General features: G+C 38.3%; 1 protein-coding gene across 1 annotated transcript in view; it reads right to left on the bottom strand.

Moving 5' to 3' along the window:
- The window catches only part of LAMA1 (laminin subunit alpha 1), a 99,130-nt gene that overhangs the window by 46,557 nt on the left and 31,178 nt on the right, over nucleotides 1-21,395 (bottom strand). The window contains exons 6-22 of the mRNA XM_053941635.1: nucleotides 19,652-19,831; nucleotides 16,783-16,872; nucleotides 16,229-16,346; nucleotides 14,989-15,167; nucleotides 13,415-13,520; nucleotides 12,781-12,941; nucleotides 9,790-9,930; nucleotides 8,648-8,821; nucleotides 6,976-7,077; nucleotides 6,048-6,259; nucleotides 4,818-4,929; nucleotides 3,799-3,909; nucleotides 2,913-3,040; nucleotides 2,230-2,316; nucleotides 1,769-1,980; nucleotides 1,149-1,255; nucleotides 42-222 (exon numbers count right to left, since the gene is read on the bottom strand). Of these exons, the coding sequence (XP_053797610.1) occupies nucleotides 42-222; nucleotides 1,149-1,255; nucleotides 1,769-1,980; nucleotides 2,230-2,316; nucleotides 2,913-3,040; nucleotides 3,799-3,909; nucleotides 4,818-4,929; nucleotides 6,048-6,259; nucleotides 6,976-7,077; nucleotides 8,648-8,821; nucleotides 9,790-9,930; nucleotides 12,781-12,941; nucleotides 13,415-13,520; nucleotides 14,989-15,167; nucleotides 16,229-16,346; nucleotides 16,783-16,872; nucleotides 19,652-19,831 (2,401 nt within the window). The remainder of the gene's footprint in view (nucleotides 1-41; nucleotides 223-1,148; nucleotides 1,256-1,768; nucleotides 1,981-2,229; nucleotides 2,317-2,912; nucleotides 3,041-3,798; nucleotides 3,910-4,817; nucleotides 4,930-6,047; nucleotides 6,260-6,975; nucleotides 7,078-8,647; nucleotides 8,822-9,789; nucleotides 9,931-12,780; nucleotides 12,942-13,414; nucleotides 13,521-14,988; nucleotides 15,168-16,228; nucleotides 16,347-16,782; nucleotides 16,873-19,651; nucleotides 19,832-21,395) is intronic.

Genomic DNA, 21,395 nt, shown 5'->3' with positions numbered 1-21,395 from the left:
ATTCCAGACAAACTCTGGAAGGATCGTGGATTAGAGCTTACGTGTGCAGCCACCATCCTGGAATGCATAAAAGCCATGAGCACAACGATCACACTTCTCTCCAGCCACTCCTGGCACACAGTGACATTGCCCCAGATGATTGCAGTCCTCGGACACCGAGCCAAACTGACTGCAGTTGCAGGGAACACAGCCAAGCCCAGTAAGCAGCCCATAATACCCGTTCTGTTGGAAAAGAAATAAATAGATTTGTGCTGTTCCATAAATTTTGAAAACACTACAATATACACTCTTGTTTTCTCTTGTTTACTCCCCATGATGTCTGACCTGCATGAATCTTAGCCAGCACTGCGTGACTGCTGTGGAAAGACTCCCTGGCATTATGTCTTCACTGTTGCCAGCTATAAATCAATATGCACTCGGGTGAAATCTCAACCCTGAAATACTCTTGTGGTCCTCTAATCTCACAAGCAAGACACTATGTTTTCAAGTCTGCTGTTATTCTAATTTAAAGACTTGCATGAGGTGAGGCTGGGCTGTGCTGATCACCTATGACTATGAATGAGAGTCTAGAACAGGTCAGGTCAGTGACCCAGTGTACACGTACATTCATTCAGCTGGGCTGGCACAAAAAGCAGTAACTGGGCACAGATCTCCTGCTCTGGTCTCTGATGTATTCTACACTTAGCACAGACTGGAAACTGCTGGTTTATATCACCAGTGAATATCTGCTTGTTATTATAGCAGGCCTGTCTGTCAGCTGGTGTTCAACCATGATGTATGTATTATCACCAACCACATTTCTTCAGATATTCCCTACTCAGACTTCATTTCACAGAAGCACAGCTCTGAGATCCCTTCAGGTTTGTTAACAGGGTTTGGTTTGGTTTTTGACTGCACAGCACCAGCCCGAACAGCCCAATGCAAGAGGGTGCTGAGTCAATTACGTAGCTTCACATGTGAAAGGAGCACATGCAGAGCAATTTTCAGCCACAAAAACCTCTGCAGACAAACTTTGGTCTCCACTCCACAGGCCCCTCTCCCCCAAACCTATTTGCTGCTATTCTCTGTTTCTGCTCAAACCAAAATCTGTAGATAAAGAGGAAGACAAGAAAATCTATAAATCAGCAACAGACAATATATCTGCTTACCAAGCATTTATCACATTTTTCTCCAATTACATTTGATTTGCAGGAGCAGACACCTGTCTCATGTTGACAAGTACTTGAAAGGGAACCATTCACGTGGCAGGCACAGGCTTGTGTTCAGACAAAAAGAAATCAAATTAAAAAATTATTCATGTGTATCTATAGGCATTCATTATTATACAGAATTCAAAATCTGGTATATGATGTGTTTCATCTGTTTATATCCCACAGATGCTAAAATACCACAGAAATGCCTGTACATTTGGACTAAAACTTAAAAAAAAAAACAAAACAAAACACCTCTGAATAACTGTATTTGAAAAGTTTTTTTCTTCCAGCCCTATATGTGACATTCAGAAGTAGGAAGTGTGTCCAGCATGTCAGTGGAGGAACTGTGTTAAGCAAACCAATAAGTTCCAGGAATACCAAGTATAAAACCCTAATATGAGACATTCCCATCCCTCAGCCTAACCCAACCCCAGAGTTTTCAACCTGCACTTGCTAACTTACAACTTGAAGGTTAACTCCTTCAGCAAAGATGCACACGTCCCCATCCATCTTGTGCATGAACACTACGTTTTTGTGTTCTTCAGATGTTGAGAGTAATAAAAATAACAACTTACCACGACAGTTTTTGTCAATCACTGCATCCCCATAATAACCATCAGCACACTTTTCACAGTGGTGACCTGCTGTGTTCCCCAGACATTTCAGGCACTGTCCTGTGAACGGATCACAGTGGCCCTCTTCTTGAGGGTTTACATTGCCATTGCATTCACAAGGAACACACGACTGTCCAGCCATAAGAGGATTCCCATAGTAACCATTAGCACACCTGCATTAGAGATTAAAAACTTTATCAGCTGGAGTGTGGTCATGTCATACACTCTCCTCACTGAAGGGAGTTTTTCCTACTACATTTTAAACTAAAGTGTCTCTGTATTACAATGAAAGACAAAATAAGAAGGAAAATGTTATTAGGGATGTTCTGTACATGTGCTATGAACAATACAAGGAAGGTAAGATGATGAACACCTAGTGATGGCAATGATACAAATGTTTCACCCAAAATTAGTGTACATACCTTTCACACTGAGAACCAGTATAGCCTGGAAGACATTTGTCACAGACAATTCCACCTTCTTCATTCAGATGGCAAGTGGGACTGAAACTATTAACAATATTTAAGGCAGTTCATATAAATGCACAGAATCACAAGACTTCTGCAAACATTCAATATCCATCCTTCCTTGCACCTAGCTATATAAACACGCAATTGCAATTTTTCCTAGTTTATCTTAACATTACTATGTGTCAAAATAATAAACATATAATTTTAAAAAACTCTTGGTTTTTTTTTTTATTTTAAAGGCAAGATTTTAAAGCTTCCTAAAAATTTGGCTTTCATTCTAACAAAGCAATACAATTGCTGTACTGAGTTCCTTTTTTCTAGATACAACACTTCTGTCCTTCTACTGTTTTCTTAAAAAAACAAGGAAGATAACCATGGTTTTGGTGCAAAGTTCAAGGACAGGTTGAATTATTACTTTCATCCACCATGCAAAATCATACCAGTTCACTCAGCCTGTCTTAGCCTAGTCTATATATTTGTCTACCTCAAAAAACAATGTTTCTACGAGATATAAGCAAACAAAGATGAAGAAAAAAATTCCTTTTCTCTCTCCTTCAGATGTCATGATATTTTTCTTTTTCCTACTTTCTGGTTTTGCTGAAGATGCAAAAGACAGTCTTGCATAAGAAGCTTACTTGTTTGCAGCAGAACTCAGAGGACATGCACAGGGCCGGCAGTCCTCAGATGTTCCTTGGGATGGATTTCCATAGAAGCCAGGCAAGCACTGATCACAGAAAGATCCTGTTGTGTTGTGTTGACAAGCCTGTGAGACATGGAAAAAAATCTTTTTGTATTTTTTCTTGATGGTTTTTCAGCCCCTGAGGGATTCCTACAGAAGTCTGCATGCAGTACAACATCTAAGGAAGCCATTCTTCAAGCCATGAAGAACTGCCTAGAACTCTGAAAATAAGTGTTTGATTTTTTTTCTGAGTTATGACAATCCTGATTGTTTTTTCCTACATTTTAGAATATACTTTATGAAACCAGCCACATTACTTATACACATACTTAAATGTATTTCACATATTGCACAAATTTGCAGTAACAAACATATAGTTTTTACTGGTGTTTAGCCATTTTATTCCAGTAACCTTTAATTTTCAGAAGAGATCTGAGAGCTAAATTTTCTCTTCACGAGGTAATGTGCAATTTCCACTGGTGTTAGTCATGAAAGATGCACATATATCTGAAAACAGATATTCACTGCTTCAATTTGTTCTTTTCAGGAACCTGCAGCAAGCAAAATCAAGATTTTTATTCATCATTTATGATGGCATTTTTGTATTAGTTCTGACTATTCCCCACTTGAAATTATAAACTGAAACAAATTGTTTATTGGAAAACACAGTAATGTATTCTTGAAACATACTCTGAACTAAACAATGAAAACCAACAAAAATAAACACTTGGTACCCACAGCTTGAAATTATACACACTGTAAACTTGTCTCCCACAGTCAAAATGCTCTCTTAACTCCTAAATAGATGCTTAAAATGCAGAACACTTTGAAGGATGACTTACAAAGCAGACACCGTGAATGTCACACTCAGTTGCATGCCCATTGCACTTGCAGGGTTGACAAATACCTCCAAAGAGTATTCCATCCACACGGTAGTACCCAGGGAGACAGGACTGAAAAGAAATGAAGGGAGAAAAAGCAGAAGCATTATGTGTGTTGGAAATACACATCAAAACTTTTTCAAAGAGTGCACTTCTGACCACCCACCATCCAACCCATTCACACTGTGGTAACTGAATGCTCTTTCAACCCTATTGATGTCACTGTAGCTCTTTTCAAGTGGCTGTTTTTTACTTGCACTGGATAAAGGGGATAAGAATTAACTCCATAAAACTTTGATTCATCCCTTTGTTCCCTGGAGACATGAAAGTTAACTTTTGTGTGGTTTAATATGTGAAATTCCTTATTATGGGACAATAGAAAAGATATTCTACCACCTGTGCAGAACCATTAACAATGCTATAGCCCAATTTCAGTATTTTCATACTGAAATTATTTGTCAAAATAGTTCCTGCTATTCTGCAGTAGGACTGTGCCTCTCTAAATCTTCTATTTACAGATACACAAGACACCGCCTTCTACAATGCATTTCACCCTTGTGGGCTCTTCCAAAAGCTAGCATTCCTCCCTGCTAAGGTTCCTCATTGCCTCCATAAACTTAATGGCACGTAATAGGAATAAACTGAACATGATCCAGCTCCAGAAAAAGTGCTATTAATGAGTAAGGTAAGCTTAAAATAGCTTCACAGATCTTTAACAGCTGCTCCCTCTGAAACACTGATATTCTGAAGCACATCATCATATTCTAGTGCCATGAAAAAGAATTCAAGAAATAAGTTTAAAATCCCATTTAGAGTATCTGAAAGAAAATACCTTCAGGATTGCATAAAGTATAGTAGGCAGCAATTCACCACAGAACACACACTTTAATGGCAGTTTAATTAAAGGCGGCCTGCCTTTAAACCTAGATCCTTTACAATAGGAGATAGTTTTGCATACACAAAACACTGTAAGAGGTTACCTCACAGGATAATCCTGTGTAACCCTGAGGACATTCACAGAATTCCACATCTGGTGCTGAAGAAAGATCTATAACATTTGCACTTGCAGTATCCAGGGTCACAGAGTCCAGCCTAGGATTAAGCAGGAAAACATCACATCATTTGTTTCACCAGACTTCTCTTCAGCAGGACAGTTTGCTTCTGGGGAAGTAACACCAGTGAGCACTGCTCCCTGGCAGGGACAACTGAGGAACAGGCACAAATCTTTGAGAAGTCTGTGATCATACTCCTATCACAGCATTTGCAGATGTCTCCTGTTATCATTATTGTTACTGGAGGAGACAACCTCCTCAGCCACAGGTAACATTTTTGTAAGAAATATTTACAAACATTCCATAAAGACAAACACACTATCCCTAAATGAACATAAATTTTACCATAGTGGTGTGGGTGCACAAAGCAAATTTGGTATCAGTTCCTGTTTTATTGACAGGAAATGCTAACAAATGACAAAATATTCACAGAATATTTTGAGTTGAAAGGGATCATCAAGTCCAGCTCTTAAATAAATGGCCCATATGGGATTTGAATCAGTAACTTTAGTGTTATTAGCTCCATGCTCTAATTAGGGAATGAGGAAGAAAGGTAGTCAGTGAGTGTAAGGAAATTAAGTAAGTAAATGATGAAGCTGATTCTCTTGAGAGCAATACAACTTTATTCCTGTATCTTGGGGAAGAAGTGAAACAAAGATCTGTAAGGTCTGACACGGATACTGCCAATGCTGCTTTGAGACTATGGAATGATCAGCTAATCCATTGCAGCCTAATTTTCCTATTAAGGAGTCTCAACATCAAAAGAAATTACAATCAATGTCTTTATTGACAGATTTTCAATAGTCAGTGATGGATTAACTTGCCACATACCCAAATAAGCATACTGTAGAGAGTTCTGGAGGTATTTCCCCCTAAAAAGAGTAGCCATTGTAATAAGGCTTTTATGCACTATTACTTTAAAGCAGAAGACAACATCTCTGCTGTCAGATATCTTTAAAATCAAATGTCCCTTACCACACACTCCATACGACTGTGTTCTGGGGACAAAGACTGGTCTTAGGAAAATTCAATAAACAACATTTTTTTCTAGAAGCTATTAACATAAAACTTTAGAAATACTGCCACTAAGAATCATGATCCATATGCAGAAAAATAAGAGAAGTATATAGATTAATTTGAATATTTTATCTCACTTACCTGTACACAGCCTTTTTGGCAATGTTGTAGTTGGCCCTGATCAGAAGATGGGTCACATTTGCCAGAACAGTCATCAGCATTTCCCGGTCTATTGCCTTTTTTGTATTAAAATCTATGAAATTCTCTGACACAAGTCTCACTGAATTAGAATACTCCTCATATGGCTGTAATGACAAGCCCGCTGCTCTTGTGCTCAGAATCTGCCTGTTACCCTGAAATTGAAGGACAAGAGAAAACATTTTCCATATTTGCAAGTAAATTTTATTAAGCAATAACATTTAGTGTCAAATACACATCCATGTAACACAGAGAAGAGGGAATCAAATTAAATTCTTTACATTAAGAAAAAGTAAGTAAAAGGTCAACATTTTCTGTGGCTTCAAGACCACAATCCCATTCTCTCTCGATTCACAGACTTCAAAAATCTTTTGTAAAAGAATAAACTGAATTGCAAAAATCGAATACCTCTACAAAACAGAATCTCCTTTCTCCTCTGTTCTATTGCTAGTACATATAAAAAAATATGCTTTTGGAGATGCCTGGATTCAGTATAGAGCCTTACTTTTTAACTGCAACATAAATCTAGAAAAGTAAGCAATCAGCAAGAACGCTCACCTGTTCCATAAGCGTAAGTCTTTCCAGTTTATTGCAGTTTGTTTTGTAAATACAGCTTTGTACATTTGGCAATAAGCAACTCACCCATATACACACAGATTAAATTCTAAGTATTTAGCATTTAAAACTAGTATTGTATACCTATCATTTCAGACAAATGGATTAGAAAATCAGAGAAATGAGTGATAATAAAATTTTGATAGTGACTTTTAAGGGACTTAAAACTACTACTATAGAAATATTATTTTATTTTTTAACCCCTTCATAGATTCTTAATAATGTCTGAATAGTAACAAGCTGAAAAAAAATCCACCTGAATGATGACATCCACACTAGACACTATATCACTGTCCACGCTCTCCATTGGAATGTCATAAGATACTGTGTACTTCAAGTCTCCACTAAAAGCTGTGAGCTGAAACAACAAAAAGCAAAGCCTTAACAACACAATAAACTCCAGGCAACACAAAGAAATTACATGGGTCAGTACAATGTCCAAATTATAAGACAACTGTAGGATTACAAATACCACTTTACAAAAAAAGTGTAACGTGCCATGAGTGTCGGCGCAGGGACAAGAGCTGGCTTGTTGCTGTGCAGGTGGTGAGAGCTAGCTCAAGGCTCTACAGGTGATTCAGATAAGTGCCCTCATTCAGTGAAACACTAACAGGACTCTGAACAGACAGCTGAGGTGTACACTATCATCCTAGCCAAGGGGCACAGCATGTAGGAGTTTTTCACATTCCATATACCACCCTTCAGGGTCCTTAGCCCCTCACCTGCTGCTGACTACTACTAAGTAAGTTAACCAACAATTAGACCTATATTAAATGAATAAGAAATCAGAATTTGAATGAGTGTTGCCCTGTGCAAAATCTGTCCCTAATGATACACTTCTTACACTTGTTTTCATTTACTGTGTGACTATACCAATAATAAACACAGCTGCATGGGCAGAGAGAATGGACTGAAAATAATTACAGGTAAGGCTGCAAGGTACTCCTCTGCTCAACACTGGTGAGGCCACAGCTGGAGTTTTGACTCCAGTTCTGGGCCTCCCAGTACAAGAGAGAGGTGGACATACTGGAAAGAGTCCAGCAAAGGGCCACTAAAATGATTAAGAGCCTGAAGCATCTTTCATATGAGGAAAGACCAAGAGTAGCAGGACTGTCCCACCTACAAAAGGCTCAGAGAGATCTTATCAGTATATACAAACACCTTAAGAGAGGGTGCAAAGAGGATGGAGCTGGGCTCTTTTCAATGGTGCCCTGTGCCAGGAAAAGAGGCAATGATCACAACCTGAAATACTGAAGGTTCCTGCTGAACATCAGGAAACACTTATTGTGAGGGTACCTACACAGTGGCACAGGCTGCTCAGAGAGGTTGTAGAGTCTCCATCCTTGGAGATACTCACAAGCAGCTCTCTGATCATGGTACTGGTTAACTGCTCTAGGCGTCCCTGCTTGAGGACAGAGATTGGGCAAGATGACCCCCAGAGGTCCCTTCCAACCTCAGCTATTCTGTCATTCTGCTGCAAAAACTAGGACAACCAGAGTTTTAGCTAGTAAATAGGGAAAAAAATTAAAGACTAGTTGTTTGGAAACAGAAGATGGCTAAGAAGCAGGCAAGAGATTTTAATGGTTCCATCTACTGTTATTAGACAAGGCACTAAGGGTGTAAGAACCAAGTGCATGGGAAATGTGAGCACATAAGTCAATAACAGTCAAGAGAGATTATATTGTGTCAAGGATAGGCAGGGAAGGAAGTGGAGAGATGGATGAACTCAAAGTGCAAAAAGAGGGTACTGGGAATATCTGCACAGGAACATTCTGATTAAAAAAACAGAGGTACAGTGAGAAGTTTGGTAATACTGAGCTTTATGCGTATTTATGCTTTAATTACAGAAACTATATATTTAGAGCAACAGGTTATGGTTAAGACAGAGAACTTGTGAAGGAGTTTTGACTTCTTAGCCGAGTACTTACTTTATTTCCAAGATATGCCTCAGGTGCTGACCAGTAATAAGTATTTTTCAGTACTTTCACAGCCTCAGTGTTGTTAATACTTATTTGATGGGGTCCATCAAATTGGCTTCGCTGAGGCTGCACACTCCTTGCTTTGTACAGATCAGTAACAAGCCATCCAGTCATGTCTGAAATCTACAAGAGTAGTAATATTAATGGCAGTCAGGCAGTCGTGTCACTGAGAAAGCATTCACCTCTTCCTAGATATTCACTCAAACTGATGGATCTAGAACACTTCCATTAGCCAAGTCTGATACCAACATATGCAAATATGCCACTTCAGACTAGGATGGTCTCCATCTCTCTATTTGACAGGAGCAAAAATATAATGAGTGTGATTTTCATCCTTCCAACAATATTAACATTATACCTATGCAGCTCCCTGAGACAGAAATGCAGAATTTCAAAGGCTTCAAGGCCAATTGTCCCCATTTATAGATAGGGCTGAGCTGGAGGAAAGCAAAAACTACAGCCCCAGAGAAGGGACCAAGATAAGAGAACTTTGTTCTTCACACAGAAAGAGTTTTATTCAATCATCTTAGAATTTCAGTCAATTTGATATGTTGTCCTCCTTTTTGTCGCACACAAAACAGGACTCCAAAGTGTAGCTAGCTCTGCAAAGATACATAAGGAATTTGATGGGAAAAGAGTGGCCCCAAAGCCCCATAACTTAAGAACTCTCTAATCAAAGAACAGTGATATTTATAAACACTGTTTACTAAGAAACAGTATTGGCCATATTGCCAGAGGTCCAATAGCCTTGTCCATTAGGTATGAAAGCAAGAAAACAGGTTTGGGTTTATCTCTTCAGCATGAAAAAAAAAACTTTATCAGTCAGAAAAAATTCATTTTTCCAATGCATTATTGCAGCCTTCATAACCCAATGCTTCTGATATTACTGCAAGTCAGCAGGGCCAAAGCCTGCACTGGGATGACTTGCTGACTACCTCAGAGCTGCCCAATAATACTGAAAATCCGTTCCTCTGTAAGGAGACACATACCAGAATCTGAAGTTAACTTGGGCACATGTCAAAGAGAAATATAGTACATTTTGCAGCTGCCTGAAGAAAGAATTTTAGGTCATGGACATAACATTTAAATACCTGACTGATGGGCCATGTAAGACTGTCACAGACATCAGAAACACCAAAGCAAAAACACTCTGTGCAGCCCTGAGGATTTCTTTCTTGCAAATTGTAGAATCCTGGTTTACAGAGATCACAGTTTTCACCTTCTACATTTTCCTGTCAAAGGCATATAACATTTGGTTCACATCAGCATTATTATGGTAACAAATACCATGGATTAGGTGGGATTTAGGCATAACAGCATTCAGAAGGTTGTAAAAGAAAACACATTTCAGCACAGCAGGATTACTGAATAAGACTCAGAGCTTTAAACTGAAACTGATTGGAAAAATTCATCAGAATTTGCCAATTCATCAAAATCTAAACAAGCCCCAGCAAGGGTTCTATTGTAGTAAAACAGACATGCAGGGTTTGAAAAGCTTCTGCCAGCTTGCCAGTCTACTTCTCTTGTAGCTTGACTTTGTAGATTGCTCTGGAGAAAAGATCTCACATTTTCTGAATCCAGATGGATTACCTTTCAGATATATCACCAGATAGAATCCAGAAAGTTCACCTTTAAGGCCAGGCTCTAGGAGCCACCACAGTCAGCTTCAAGACAATAGTTTCTCAGCATCTCTTAATATTTATACTGTGATGCCCACTACTGCTGCTATCTCCTCCTGGAAGAGCACCACACTATGCTGGCTGGCAACTCTTCCACCCAATATGCTCTGGGGCTAAGGTCCAGAAACTCCTGCTCCAGAAGTAGAGATGCTCCACTCCCTTAGCTCCTTTCATTGGTGTTCTGCCACACAAAATGGGTAGTTCAGAGCATACAGCTACAAACCTTTTTCAATGCAGCATTTACAGGGAATAAAAAAAATCCAAAATGGTGTACCAATATTTTTTTCTCATAAATTTGTGCTGGAAATACGTGGCTATTTCTTCAAAAAAGTTTAAACAATTGCTGCTGACAAACAAACCAGCAGAGAAAATATTTGATAATTACCCACAAAGCTGTGTAAATAGCAGATCTCCATGGGCATTTCCACACCCTAAGATACTGAACATTTCCTACTGCCAGGGACAAATTTCTTGTAGTGTCCTGACTTCATATCAGGACAAGACCTGAACACACACCACTCTCCAATCTCAACCTTTGATTTCAATTATGGGAAAACTCGACTACAAATGAAAAAAGAACTTTACAGAACACCTCACAAAGTTCCCTGATACATATGGTTAGGACACTAAGACTGCAAGGCATCCATGTGAAGAACTGTCTTACTGTTTTGAAGAGGCCTATACGAGCTCTGCATTACCATGTGAAATGCAAAGCCTGTGGACCAAAATCTGCTTTCAGAAGCAGTTACCAGGGTCTCTTCACTTCAGTCACAAGAATCACTCCAGACTGCAGACTTATATCAGATCTGGTCCTTTGGAGCATATTTCAGGCTTATCAGAGAGAAATCTGAGACTTCCAACTGTCTTTCCCCCTGGAACAGTGTTTGGCATGTCAAGATTACATAAGACCTCCCTACACAGCCAGATTACACGTTTCTGTAAGCAAAGTACAACCTGTGTTTGCAAAGCGTACTAATAATTTATGATCTCCAGTTCTGATTCAAAGGTTGAGGATGGCTGCTTCTATTTGTTCATATGCAAACTTGGGAAAAATCTCGGGCAAAGTGTCCCCCGAGATAATGAGAGCTTAAAATCTTGGATTTTTACAGAAATAGTATTGGTATGCTCTTTTATTTCTCAGTCTTCGGGATGGATTTGGATCACACATTTCACTATCTAACATTATGAGACAGACAGAAATGATTTATTTCTTAATGAAAAATAAAAATCTTACCCAATGACTAGACCTCAAGAGCTGTGTTTCAGGAAAGATCAAATATCACAAAATGCACTATATAAAAAAAGAATAGAGTCTGCAAAGGCTTAGAAATCCTGTCTCCTTCATTTGATATTTGGAGCGCACAACTTTTCTCCTTTCATCTCCGTAGGTGGTCCGCTGGCTACTGATGGTCTTTGTGATCAGGCCTAAAAATTCTCTATGCCAGGCTCGTGCCCACAGCAGCACTGAAAAGGGGCAGTTTCTAGTCCAGTTTATACCAAAATTTTCACTAGTTAGCTGCATTGGCTGATACAGTGTTACCCTAGCTCAAAATCAGGCACTTATCTCCTTGTTCATATTTAAATTGGCGATTGGAGCCATTTTGTTTTTCCAGAGTCTTCTTATTTACATACGTTTGATTTTTTGGATCAGATAAATCATGCAAAAGGACTAAATTTTCTGAAGAATTGTCAAACAAACCATGTTATCTTTGGCTCCTGCTCACTATCATATTTGGCAACAAATACATAAACGACTCTAACATTTGGTACAGAAAATTAAGTAACTTCTTTAAATGTTAGCACAGTTTTTAAATAAAATTCAGTGGAATCTACAGCTGCAAGAAATTTTAAGAGGTTTGGATATTTACCAAAAAATAAAATGCTGCAAAACTCCTCTCTTTTTAAACATTTTTATGGTTTATATTTTGTAATTGAATAATTAAACCATATTTCATACATATGTCTAGTGCAAGTGTTCCAATAGTTCTTTCCAAATGCCTGCTGTTTCTTTACACAAAGCAGATGTTTTAAACACAACATTTGTTTGCAAGCAAGGCTTTGAAGAGAAATATCAGGTCATTCCTAAAACCAAACCCAGCTAGGCATACTCACTCTCTATGGCTGCCTCACACATGTACAGGTTTTATTTCATTTTAATGTCAATCTGGCCCATTATTATAGAAAATGTTGTATTAGTAACAAACAGAACTACTCAACATAAAATACCATATTTTTCAGTACAGAGAATAATAAGTAGTTTTGAGTTTTAGGCTTTCAGGTGTACACCAGGTTACACCTTATAAAGGAAATTATGTCCCCAGCAAATGAAGTAATTTCAATATTAAAAAGGGGTTAATAAACCACAGATTCCATGTTGAACAAAAGTGGAAGTTTAGTACTCACTTTGCAAAGACAAGGTTCCGTGCATGGATCTTCATTGATGCTACCAACCAGGCTGCAGTTACAACGCAGGCAGTTTGGGTAGCCCCGATACCCAAATGCACAACGATCACATTTTTCACCTGCATAACCTTCCCTGCACTGACACTGGCCTGGCCAAGTCCCTTGAATAGCAAAAGTAGAGGAAAAAAAAATCAGACCAGGCAACAGGCTGGATTCAAGATGTCTCAGAGGGTACAAAAAATTTAGCAGTCCTTTCTTATTACACTCCATGTCATATTCCAAAGATACTTGGCACAAGGTCAATCTCACCATCTATTTTTCACATTTAAAGAATCAAATGCATAGAAATTGCAGCAAAATGAATTTTGCTACAGCTGTAACAGCATTCCCATCAACAGTGTTAGACCTCAACACCTCACATTGTTTTACACAGTAGGAGCCCACAGTCCCCACAGGAGAACATGTTCAGGGACCTGACATACCTTAAAATCATGAAATTACGTTATGCCTCAGGCTCACCTTCCCAAAGTGGTACCTAAAAGGCAGCCATTCAAAGGTAGCTAGTGTTCCCACAACCCTAATGACCTCCAGCCAGACTTGAAGCTTAGGGAAAAGGCACTTGCTGTTTCCTTACCACTCTGAGAGTCGGAATGGTGCTCATCTTTAACACAGACAGAACTCAGAGACCCAAACGGGTCGCAGTCACAGGGATAGCAGGGGTGATCCTCATAGGGAGAAACCTATAAAATAAAAGGTCACTGGCAAATTCTCAAATTATTAACTGGGAACAGTAAAGTTACATCTGTTTCCTGTCTTCAATCACCAAAGCTAAAATGAATAAAGACTGGAAAAAGATAATGTGGGGCAATAGATAAAGGGACTAGTCTAACTTTAGCAAGCAGAAGGATCAGGGGATTGCAGTCTAGAAAAAGCTTAAATGTGGCAACAGAATTTGATCTTCAATAGCACAAAGATATAGTAACTGCTAATGGCTGGAAGCTGAAGTCTGACACATTCAGCATAAATAGACATTTTTTTAAAGTAACAGCAATTAACCACTGTGAAGGTTTGCCAAAAGATATGAAAATGTTTAAGACAAGAGTGGATGCTTTTTGCAAAGACATTCGGGTTCAAAGAGAAGGGAAATAAAAGAAATCCTTGGCTCTGTGTTCAATGGAATGACAGCTTATCTATTAATAAAGATTCATTCTGACTTCATGATCTATAAATCTTTGAAATATAAGGCAGTGCAAATCATATGGCATATTTCATTTTTTCAGGGAAAATTGTCCTTTGAGGTGCTTTACCTGTAAAGCAAATCAGTAATGACCTCACATTTAATGGCTATGAGTTGACTGAAGACCTTTCTTCAATGCTTCTTACAGCAACCCTGAGAAAATTACTCCAATTTATTTCTTTGGATGAGCTGTACCTGCTGTCTATGGACTCACCCTTGCCCTCTGCCCCAATTTATGCCAGATTTTTAAAGTATAGGTTTTTCAAAATATGCACAAACCTACTAAAGCAAGACCATGTGGAGTAGAAACTTAGTTCAGAATGTCTCATTATACAGAGACCTCTAACACTGCAGTTATATGCAATGTTAGTTATGTAAGTTCATATGGTTAACTCTGTCAGACACATCTTAACAAATGTCTTGCAGAGTTTGAGCCCTTTTTCCAAAGAGTGACACTGGAAACTACACTCAGAGAGCTCAAGTTCTGCAACAATTATATCAAGAAGAGCATTTGTTGCAACATCTCAGGAGCCAAAGATTCTGATCTTCGAGCCAGGTCCTTTTTAACACTGATTGAAATGGGCTGATACAGGATGATACACAATTTTTGCACTTTTGAAGACAGTGAAACTTTAGTACTTTGGACCTTTTTAGAGCTTTACCCACAGGAGATTTCCTCTGCACATGATTTCCTATCAGAACATGTATATTTGCACACTAGAATATCAAGTGTCATCTTCACTTATAATTTCCTTCTCCATCTTGACTTGCCCTCCTACACAACTGGACAAGCATTTTGGTTCTTTCTGAAAGTTTTGGCATTACGTCATTTACAAAAAAAAACCCCTCTATAGTTCTTAGCTATTCTGCAACTAATAAAAAACCAATATATTAATCATAATCAGCTGAAATAAGCATGATACCATGTTATGGTTCACCAAAACATTAGAATGGCATTTTCCAGATCTTACTTTGTGTGGTCTAAAATATCCATCAGCACACATTTCACAGTTGATCCCAGTAGTATGTTGAGTACAGTTTAAACACACACCACCTCCTATAAACTGGCCATGAATATCCATGCTCCTTTTCTGATCTGCAATACTTTGGTTGTAATAACAATCTTCTGCTTTGTTATGACAGTTACATTCTGAGAAGGAACGGAAAAGAAATAAATTTTTTTCTTATTCACACTGTGTAACATTTCCTATAATACTGACATTTTTCAAAGTTGAAAATGCAAGTAGAGGAGCCTATGAATTGACCACAAAAGTGCACTTTTTCCCTTTAACCATGCCATGTGCTTCATCAGATATAATACACTATATTTCCTATCAAGTAAGCAAATTCCAAAACCACTATTATCATTTTAACAGCACTGTTTTTAGAAGTATTCTGTATATCCTACTATGACAATCTTGTCAGGACTGTTGTCGACAGTGATGTGTGTAATTAGCAATAACTGTTCCTTCTTCTGTCCTCTGCATTACAGATAAAAACCTGCCTAATTCTTGTCTTATTTGTATTATAGACAAAATCTGAGAAATCAAAGTACTTAAGTATAATTCTTATTTAGTTTAAAGAGTGATATTATGACTTGTGCAAAGATTTCAACTAAAAATACTTCTTTTCTATACGGAACTTTAAATTTTATCCAATAGGTTCTTAATTGTCTGCAGCTTGTGCTATGCATTAGTAATGCAAAGTGAAAAAATGCACCAACTAGCCCTAGCAACACATTCAGCCACACTGGCACAGCCTAAGTCAATCTATCAGACAATCCGAAGTGTAATTGGCCAATAAGGAATTTCTTTCAAAACATTTGCTATCAGAACAAAGTTCTTCATCTGACAAAATTTATGATCAATTGATGAAATTTGCATTTCAAGTAGCTAACAAAATGATTGATGCAAATCTGCTAGTTTCTACAGGAGTACAATAAATCCCAAGTCCCTTTGAAAAAGAGATTCTGGAAGCTATACTACATGACAACTCCACTAGCCAAGGAGTCACACTGAACAGATTATGGAAAATCATCTGAACATTTATGATTAGAAGTAGGTTCTCAACCTCTGAACAATCCCATGAAGACAGTTAATAGTTTGTGGCTTATTCTGGGGAATTACAGAAGTACAGAACTGTATGAAAGCAACCTCAAATAAGAGAATAGTCAGACTTCATGAAACTACCTAAATGCCTGTGCATACTTACTCTCACATTTGTTCCCAGCAGAAAGGGTTCCTGGTCTCCATGGTTTTTGGTGGTAGCCTGGACAGCATTTGTTACAGCTCTCTCCACATGTATTGTGTTCACACTGGCACTGCAATTTCTAAGAATAAAAAATACACTATCTTTAAATATTTTTTAATGGAAAATTTAATCAATTTTGCCAAAAGTCTGCTCAGTATCAATCTTACTCCAAAAAAATGGCATGACCCACAAATGGCACTGAACTGCTCTACCATAGTACATCAACTACTAGGAAATAGCCTTTCCAGAACAGGAGGGGAAAATCTCCTGTGCTGCAAGACAGACTATATCTTGTGCCCCTTGAATTGTTTAAATTCAATGCCAAAGAAGAAGAGTTAACTTCAAGAAAGTTACACTACAAAACCCAGATATTCTTGCTCTGAAAAAAAAATATAGCAAATAATTTGTATGCATCATAAGATTTAATTTAGCTTCCTCTTTCTCATTCTCCTTAAGATTTTTTTTTATTTTAATTGGAAAAGTTGTTTTGCAAAAATAATGAGATTAAAGAATACCTTTGTGATTTCATCCAATGGGCAACTTCGAGCATGGCCATAACAAATACACATGCCACCAACAGAGATGTCCTTTATTGAATAGTAGTACTACAAAAAAAAAAAAAAAAAAAAAAAACAAAGGTGAGAAATGTATGAATAAAAGACATTTACATGTATTTATATTTCCCTGCCCTACTCTGCAAAATAAAATGCCAGCATTCAACTGCTCTGTGTAAATAAAATACTTGAAAATATCTGCCATTTGGGGAAACCTTCTATTTTTGCAGTTTCTATTTTCCCCATGTTTTTCCCTATTGGTATGAAACACTAACTGACTTTTAACTTTTAAGTATGTATGTAAAATTCCTCAGCTTTGAGAAAGACCAAAAAATGTGACCTCAACCAAAATGTACTTGTAAAAAAAACCCAACTTTTTTCACTTTACAAGAAGACATAAAGCATAAAAAATTGCCATATTTTAGAGTCAGTCTGGGGACTAAGAGTATGCTTCCTTAAAATGGGAACTCTCACTCCCTTAAAACCACTCTGCACACTCATTTCCAGACCAGCTTTTGCTACTACTGTGTGGCCAGTGAAATATTCTATCCAAACTCTTAGCTTAAAAACTGTGGATACAGCAGAATACTATCCACTAATATTGCCAGGTGGTGAGCAGAAACAACATACAAAAGGAAAGGATTTAATTTTCAAGGCAAAGAGGAGGCAGGAAATGACCATCTGGGTTCAGTTACAGCTGCAGTATCAACATTGTTGGCCTGTTTTATCCTGGGAAGTATGTACTACAGGGGAATGAAAAAGAAACTTTTTGAGGATACTTCTAAGGGAAGAGTTTAATGCTCTCAGACCTAGCAACCCTAATGTCAGCTGGTTCAGGAAGAGAGGTAGCCCTGGGTGGTCAGACATGCTGACTCCTGGACTGTTATTTCTTTGAAGGCTCTTGGAGTTGGAGCAAACTATGTTCTCTGATTTCATACTTATTTTTTATGGTCTTAAATTTCTTATGCTCACTATTTTGGGAGGATTTTTAATGTTATGGGCTTGAACTAAAAAAATCATTCAGGGACTTATCATGAGCAGTCAGTCCTAAACTACAAAGAAGGATGTTCAGGCTGAGAAAGGGAGAGGACAGAAGCAGAATTTAATTTCTCACTGCATTCCCTGCTATATCTCCTTTGTCTTATTTTCTGCCAGTGTATGGCTCACAGCAGCTGTGTGCAGCTTGGAGTTGAATGGGAGACCAGTGATAATCAAATGCTACAGACAGAAATAAATAAAAAGAACACAGAAATAAAGGTGCTGTTGAACACTCAGAATCTGAATTGGCATTTTTCAAGACTACATACAGGAAATGAAAGATAATTGGTATCAACAACCATAACAAAGTCTTCAAAGCCAATAAAAACAGCATCTGAAAAGCTGGAAGTGGTTTTGTTGCAGCTGGTTGCACAGTAAAGTAAGACTCAAGGTGAGACATCAGGATTTGAGAAACCTGGCCAACATGCATAGTTCTTCATGTAAAACTGCACTAAGCAGTGCCAGGTGGAGAAGTACTAAGGCCTGGATTGCACAGCTGTGTATGTTACAAAACCAGTGGCAAGGCTTGTCCTCCAAATTCTTGTTTTCCAGCTGTATGTTTGTATTCTTCCATGTCAAACTTTTCTTTTTGGGGTGTATGTCTTGATATGCCAATACTATCAATAGATTTAAATATCAACCAGCCTGCTCTATGGGAACATCTCACCTCTCAGGCTGTGCATTTCCCTATTGCCAATAAGGCACAGCTGGAGCAGCTGTCCAATACTCTGCCCTTGTAGTCTCCATGCTAGCAATTCCCATTGACAGGAAATGCAAACCATCCAGATTTTACACTTTAAAATGCTGCAGTTGAATGGACACCTTGAAAGCACCCACCAATCCCTGACCAAATCCAAGTTCCTTCCTCCCTTCTGTACTCAGCTATCCAGACAGCACAAGGATTGCCTCTATCAGAGAAGCCACAAACTGCAAGAATCCTGTTGCTGGACAAGGAGGAGTTGCCTGCAAATGTTTTTCAGGAAAAACAGCTACAAAGGAAGGGAAGGAGGAAACACTTCTCATGTTCTCCCGTCCTCATCAGAAAGCCTACTTTCACAGAAAAACTTGAAGCCTCTGAAATGTTAACCTATGAGTCGTGGGCAAATTAAGATGTCCAAAATGGCATGATACAAAGCAGAAATCCTTTTCCTGCAGAAAAACTGTTAAGACTTCCAAAGTTAAATTTATGTGAGAACCTGAAAAAGTCAGCCTAAGTGCTTGGGGCTCAGTTTCCACAGTTTCAGTATCAAATCTGGAAATCAGTTCATGCTCTTGGAATTCTATACAAACATTTTACATTAATTTATGGGCTCTAAAGCAATTGATTATAACAGCCTTTATAAAATGAAGAAAACTCTTATAAGACATGAAAATTCACAATAGCAACTTTTTCGAACAATCATGTTTATGAACCACAGCACTGGGTCCTGAAATCCATGATACACCACAAAAAGTATTGCAGTGGCATCAAGAGCAACCTCAAGGGGCATCTCCATCATCCAAACCATTTTGTATTTTGATGATAAAGCATTATAAACACTGCTCCTGGCACAAATCAGTTACACAAACAAATAAAAATAAAACAAATAAAAACCATTTTGAAAAGCTTTTTCTAAAAGCTGTTTATGACAAGATATTGTTGCTAATAGTGTCAAAGGCAAGGCAAGAATTATTTAACAACCAATCAGAGTCACTCTGAATGACAAGGATTAAGTACTTCTCCTTCTCAAATAGGTCAGAATAGACTCTCCCATCAAGCTAGACTGAATACATTTATGAATAATCAGCTTACCCTTCTGGTAACAATGGGGTCTAGTTCCTTAGGGTCATTATGGCTGAGAGTCATGAGGTCAGCATTCAGAGTTCTAATACGCTGCAGTCGCAGGCGAATGTATCGTGCAGAAGTAAATTCCAACAGCTTCTGTGAAGGATCATCAGCACTAGGCCTACCATTGATCAGTGACGTGTGAATCTGGAAAGAAAGGCTGACTTAGTCACAAATATAATTGTGATTCATTTACCACAACTAGCATTAGTCTGAGAATCAAAACCACAGAACTTATCTTGTTTCCCAACAACTCAGGATGGTGACACTTTAAACTACCTGGAGTTCTTTTTATTTCCCCATTGTCTATCTGCAGGTAAAATTCCTGCTGCCTGAGTCACACTGTTCTGAAACCACCATTATCAGCTCATCATAGTCCCAAGTCTCCTGGGCTTTTGTAGAGATAAAATAAGGAGAAAAACCAAGGTACAGTATCAGGGTGAGTCCCTAGGTCCTGCAGTCTTCCTTCCTCTCCCTCATTGAGATAGAATATGTTACTCTGGCTATAAGCTGAATTTTGTCCCTACAGATTTCCCCTCTGCAAATAGAAAGATCTTATTACAAAGCACAATGTGGTCCATATTCTCTGGGGTCCTACACCTAGCAGTGACAGGGCTGCACAATCAGCAAGTACTCAGTGATAAGAGAATGCAGTGGGAAGCCCACACAGATGACAACTGAAAGCAAGGGGCTGCCATCACAAAACCACTTGTTTAACTTACACCTTTCTTGCCTATATAAAAGACATACAAACAAACCTGTAATGGAGGTCACATTCCCAAAATTATAATTTTGATACTTATTGATTAGCACCATTCCTTCTTAATATTCTAACATAGCGTGTTCAAATATTTCTACTTTTCTATATCCCATCCATTTTTCAACTGCAGAATAACAACTATAAAAACCAAAATGCTTCCTAGGTCTCATCCTGCAAATTAGCACCAACTGACCTATTCTGCTCTTATAGAAATACAGAGAATTCTTCTAGTCCACTTGCTATGCTAAAACAGGATTTATTAGAGTTTTTTAGATGTTTGACCAACCCGTTTTCAAAGACCAGTGTTGGTGCAGACTTTACAACCTTCCAAGGCAATGTATTCCAGGCCTTTCCAGCTTTAATGTTAGAAATGCTTCTAATGCTTCTAATCTCTAAACCATTTTGCAGTTTCAGAACTCTTCTTGGATCCTGTCACAGACATGCAGAAGAGATTTTTCCTCTTCGTACCCATGTTTCATACAACTGAAGACTGAACATGCCCACCATATCTCAGTCTGTTCTCTTTAGCCAAATTGGTTGTGACATATTCATTCAGAAGTCATGTTTTCTGCTGGGAATTACAAGGCAGAATTGTTGGTCAAATATTCAAATATCACTGCACTTTTTTTACTGGAAAAAATACTCAACTGTAGATGAACACAACTTCAGCATGGGGCATCACATCCTACTCTCATCTACCTTTCAGTACAAACATAGAATTTGCTGGGCTTGCTGCAATCCTTTGATTTCCTCAGCAAAGAGAGCAGGACCCAACCATAACACTGGAATTTCTAACACACTATGTTTGCTTTTTTTCACTTAGACATCAGAGATTCAAAGATCCAGAAATGCCTGTCACAATTGGCCTTACCTCCCATGCGTCATATGGCACTTCATTCTACATGGTCTTTCCTGCCTAATATATACTCTCACTAATTGAAAGTAGTCCCT

The sequence above is a fragment of the Vidua chalybeata genome, chromosome 1, assembly GCF_026979565.1.
Source record: "Vidua chalybeata isolate OUT-0048 chromosome 1, bVidCha1 merged haplotype, whole genome shotgun sequence".
Classification (NCBI taxonomy): Eukaryota; Metazoa; Chordata; class Aves; order Passeriformes; family Viduidae; genus Vidua; species Vidua chalybeata.
The sequence above is the reverse complement of the archived record's forward strand: the minus strand, read 5'-3'. Positions and strand labels throughout refer to the sequence as shown.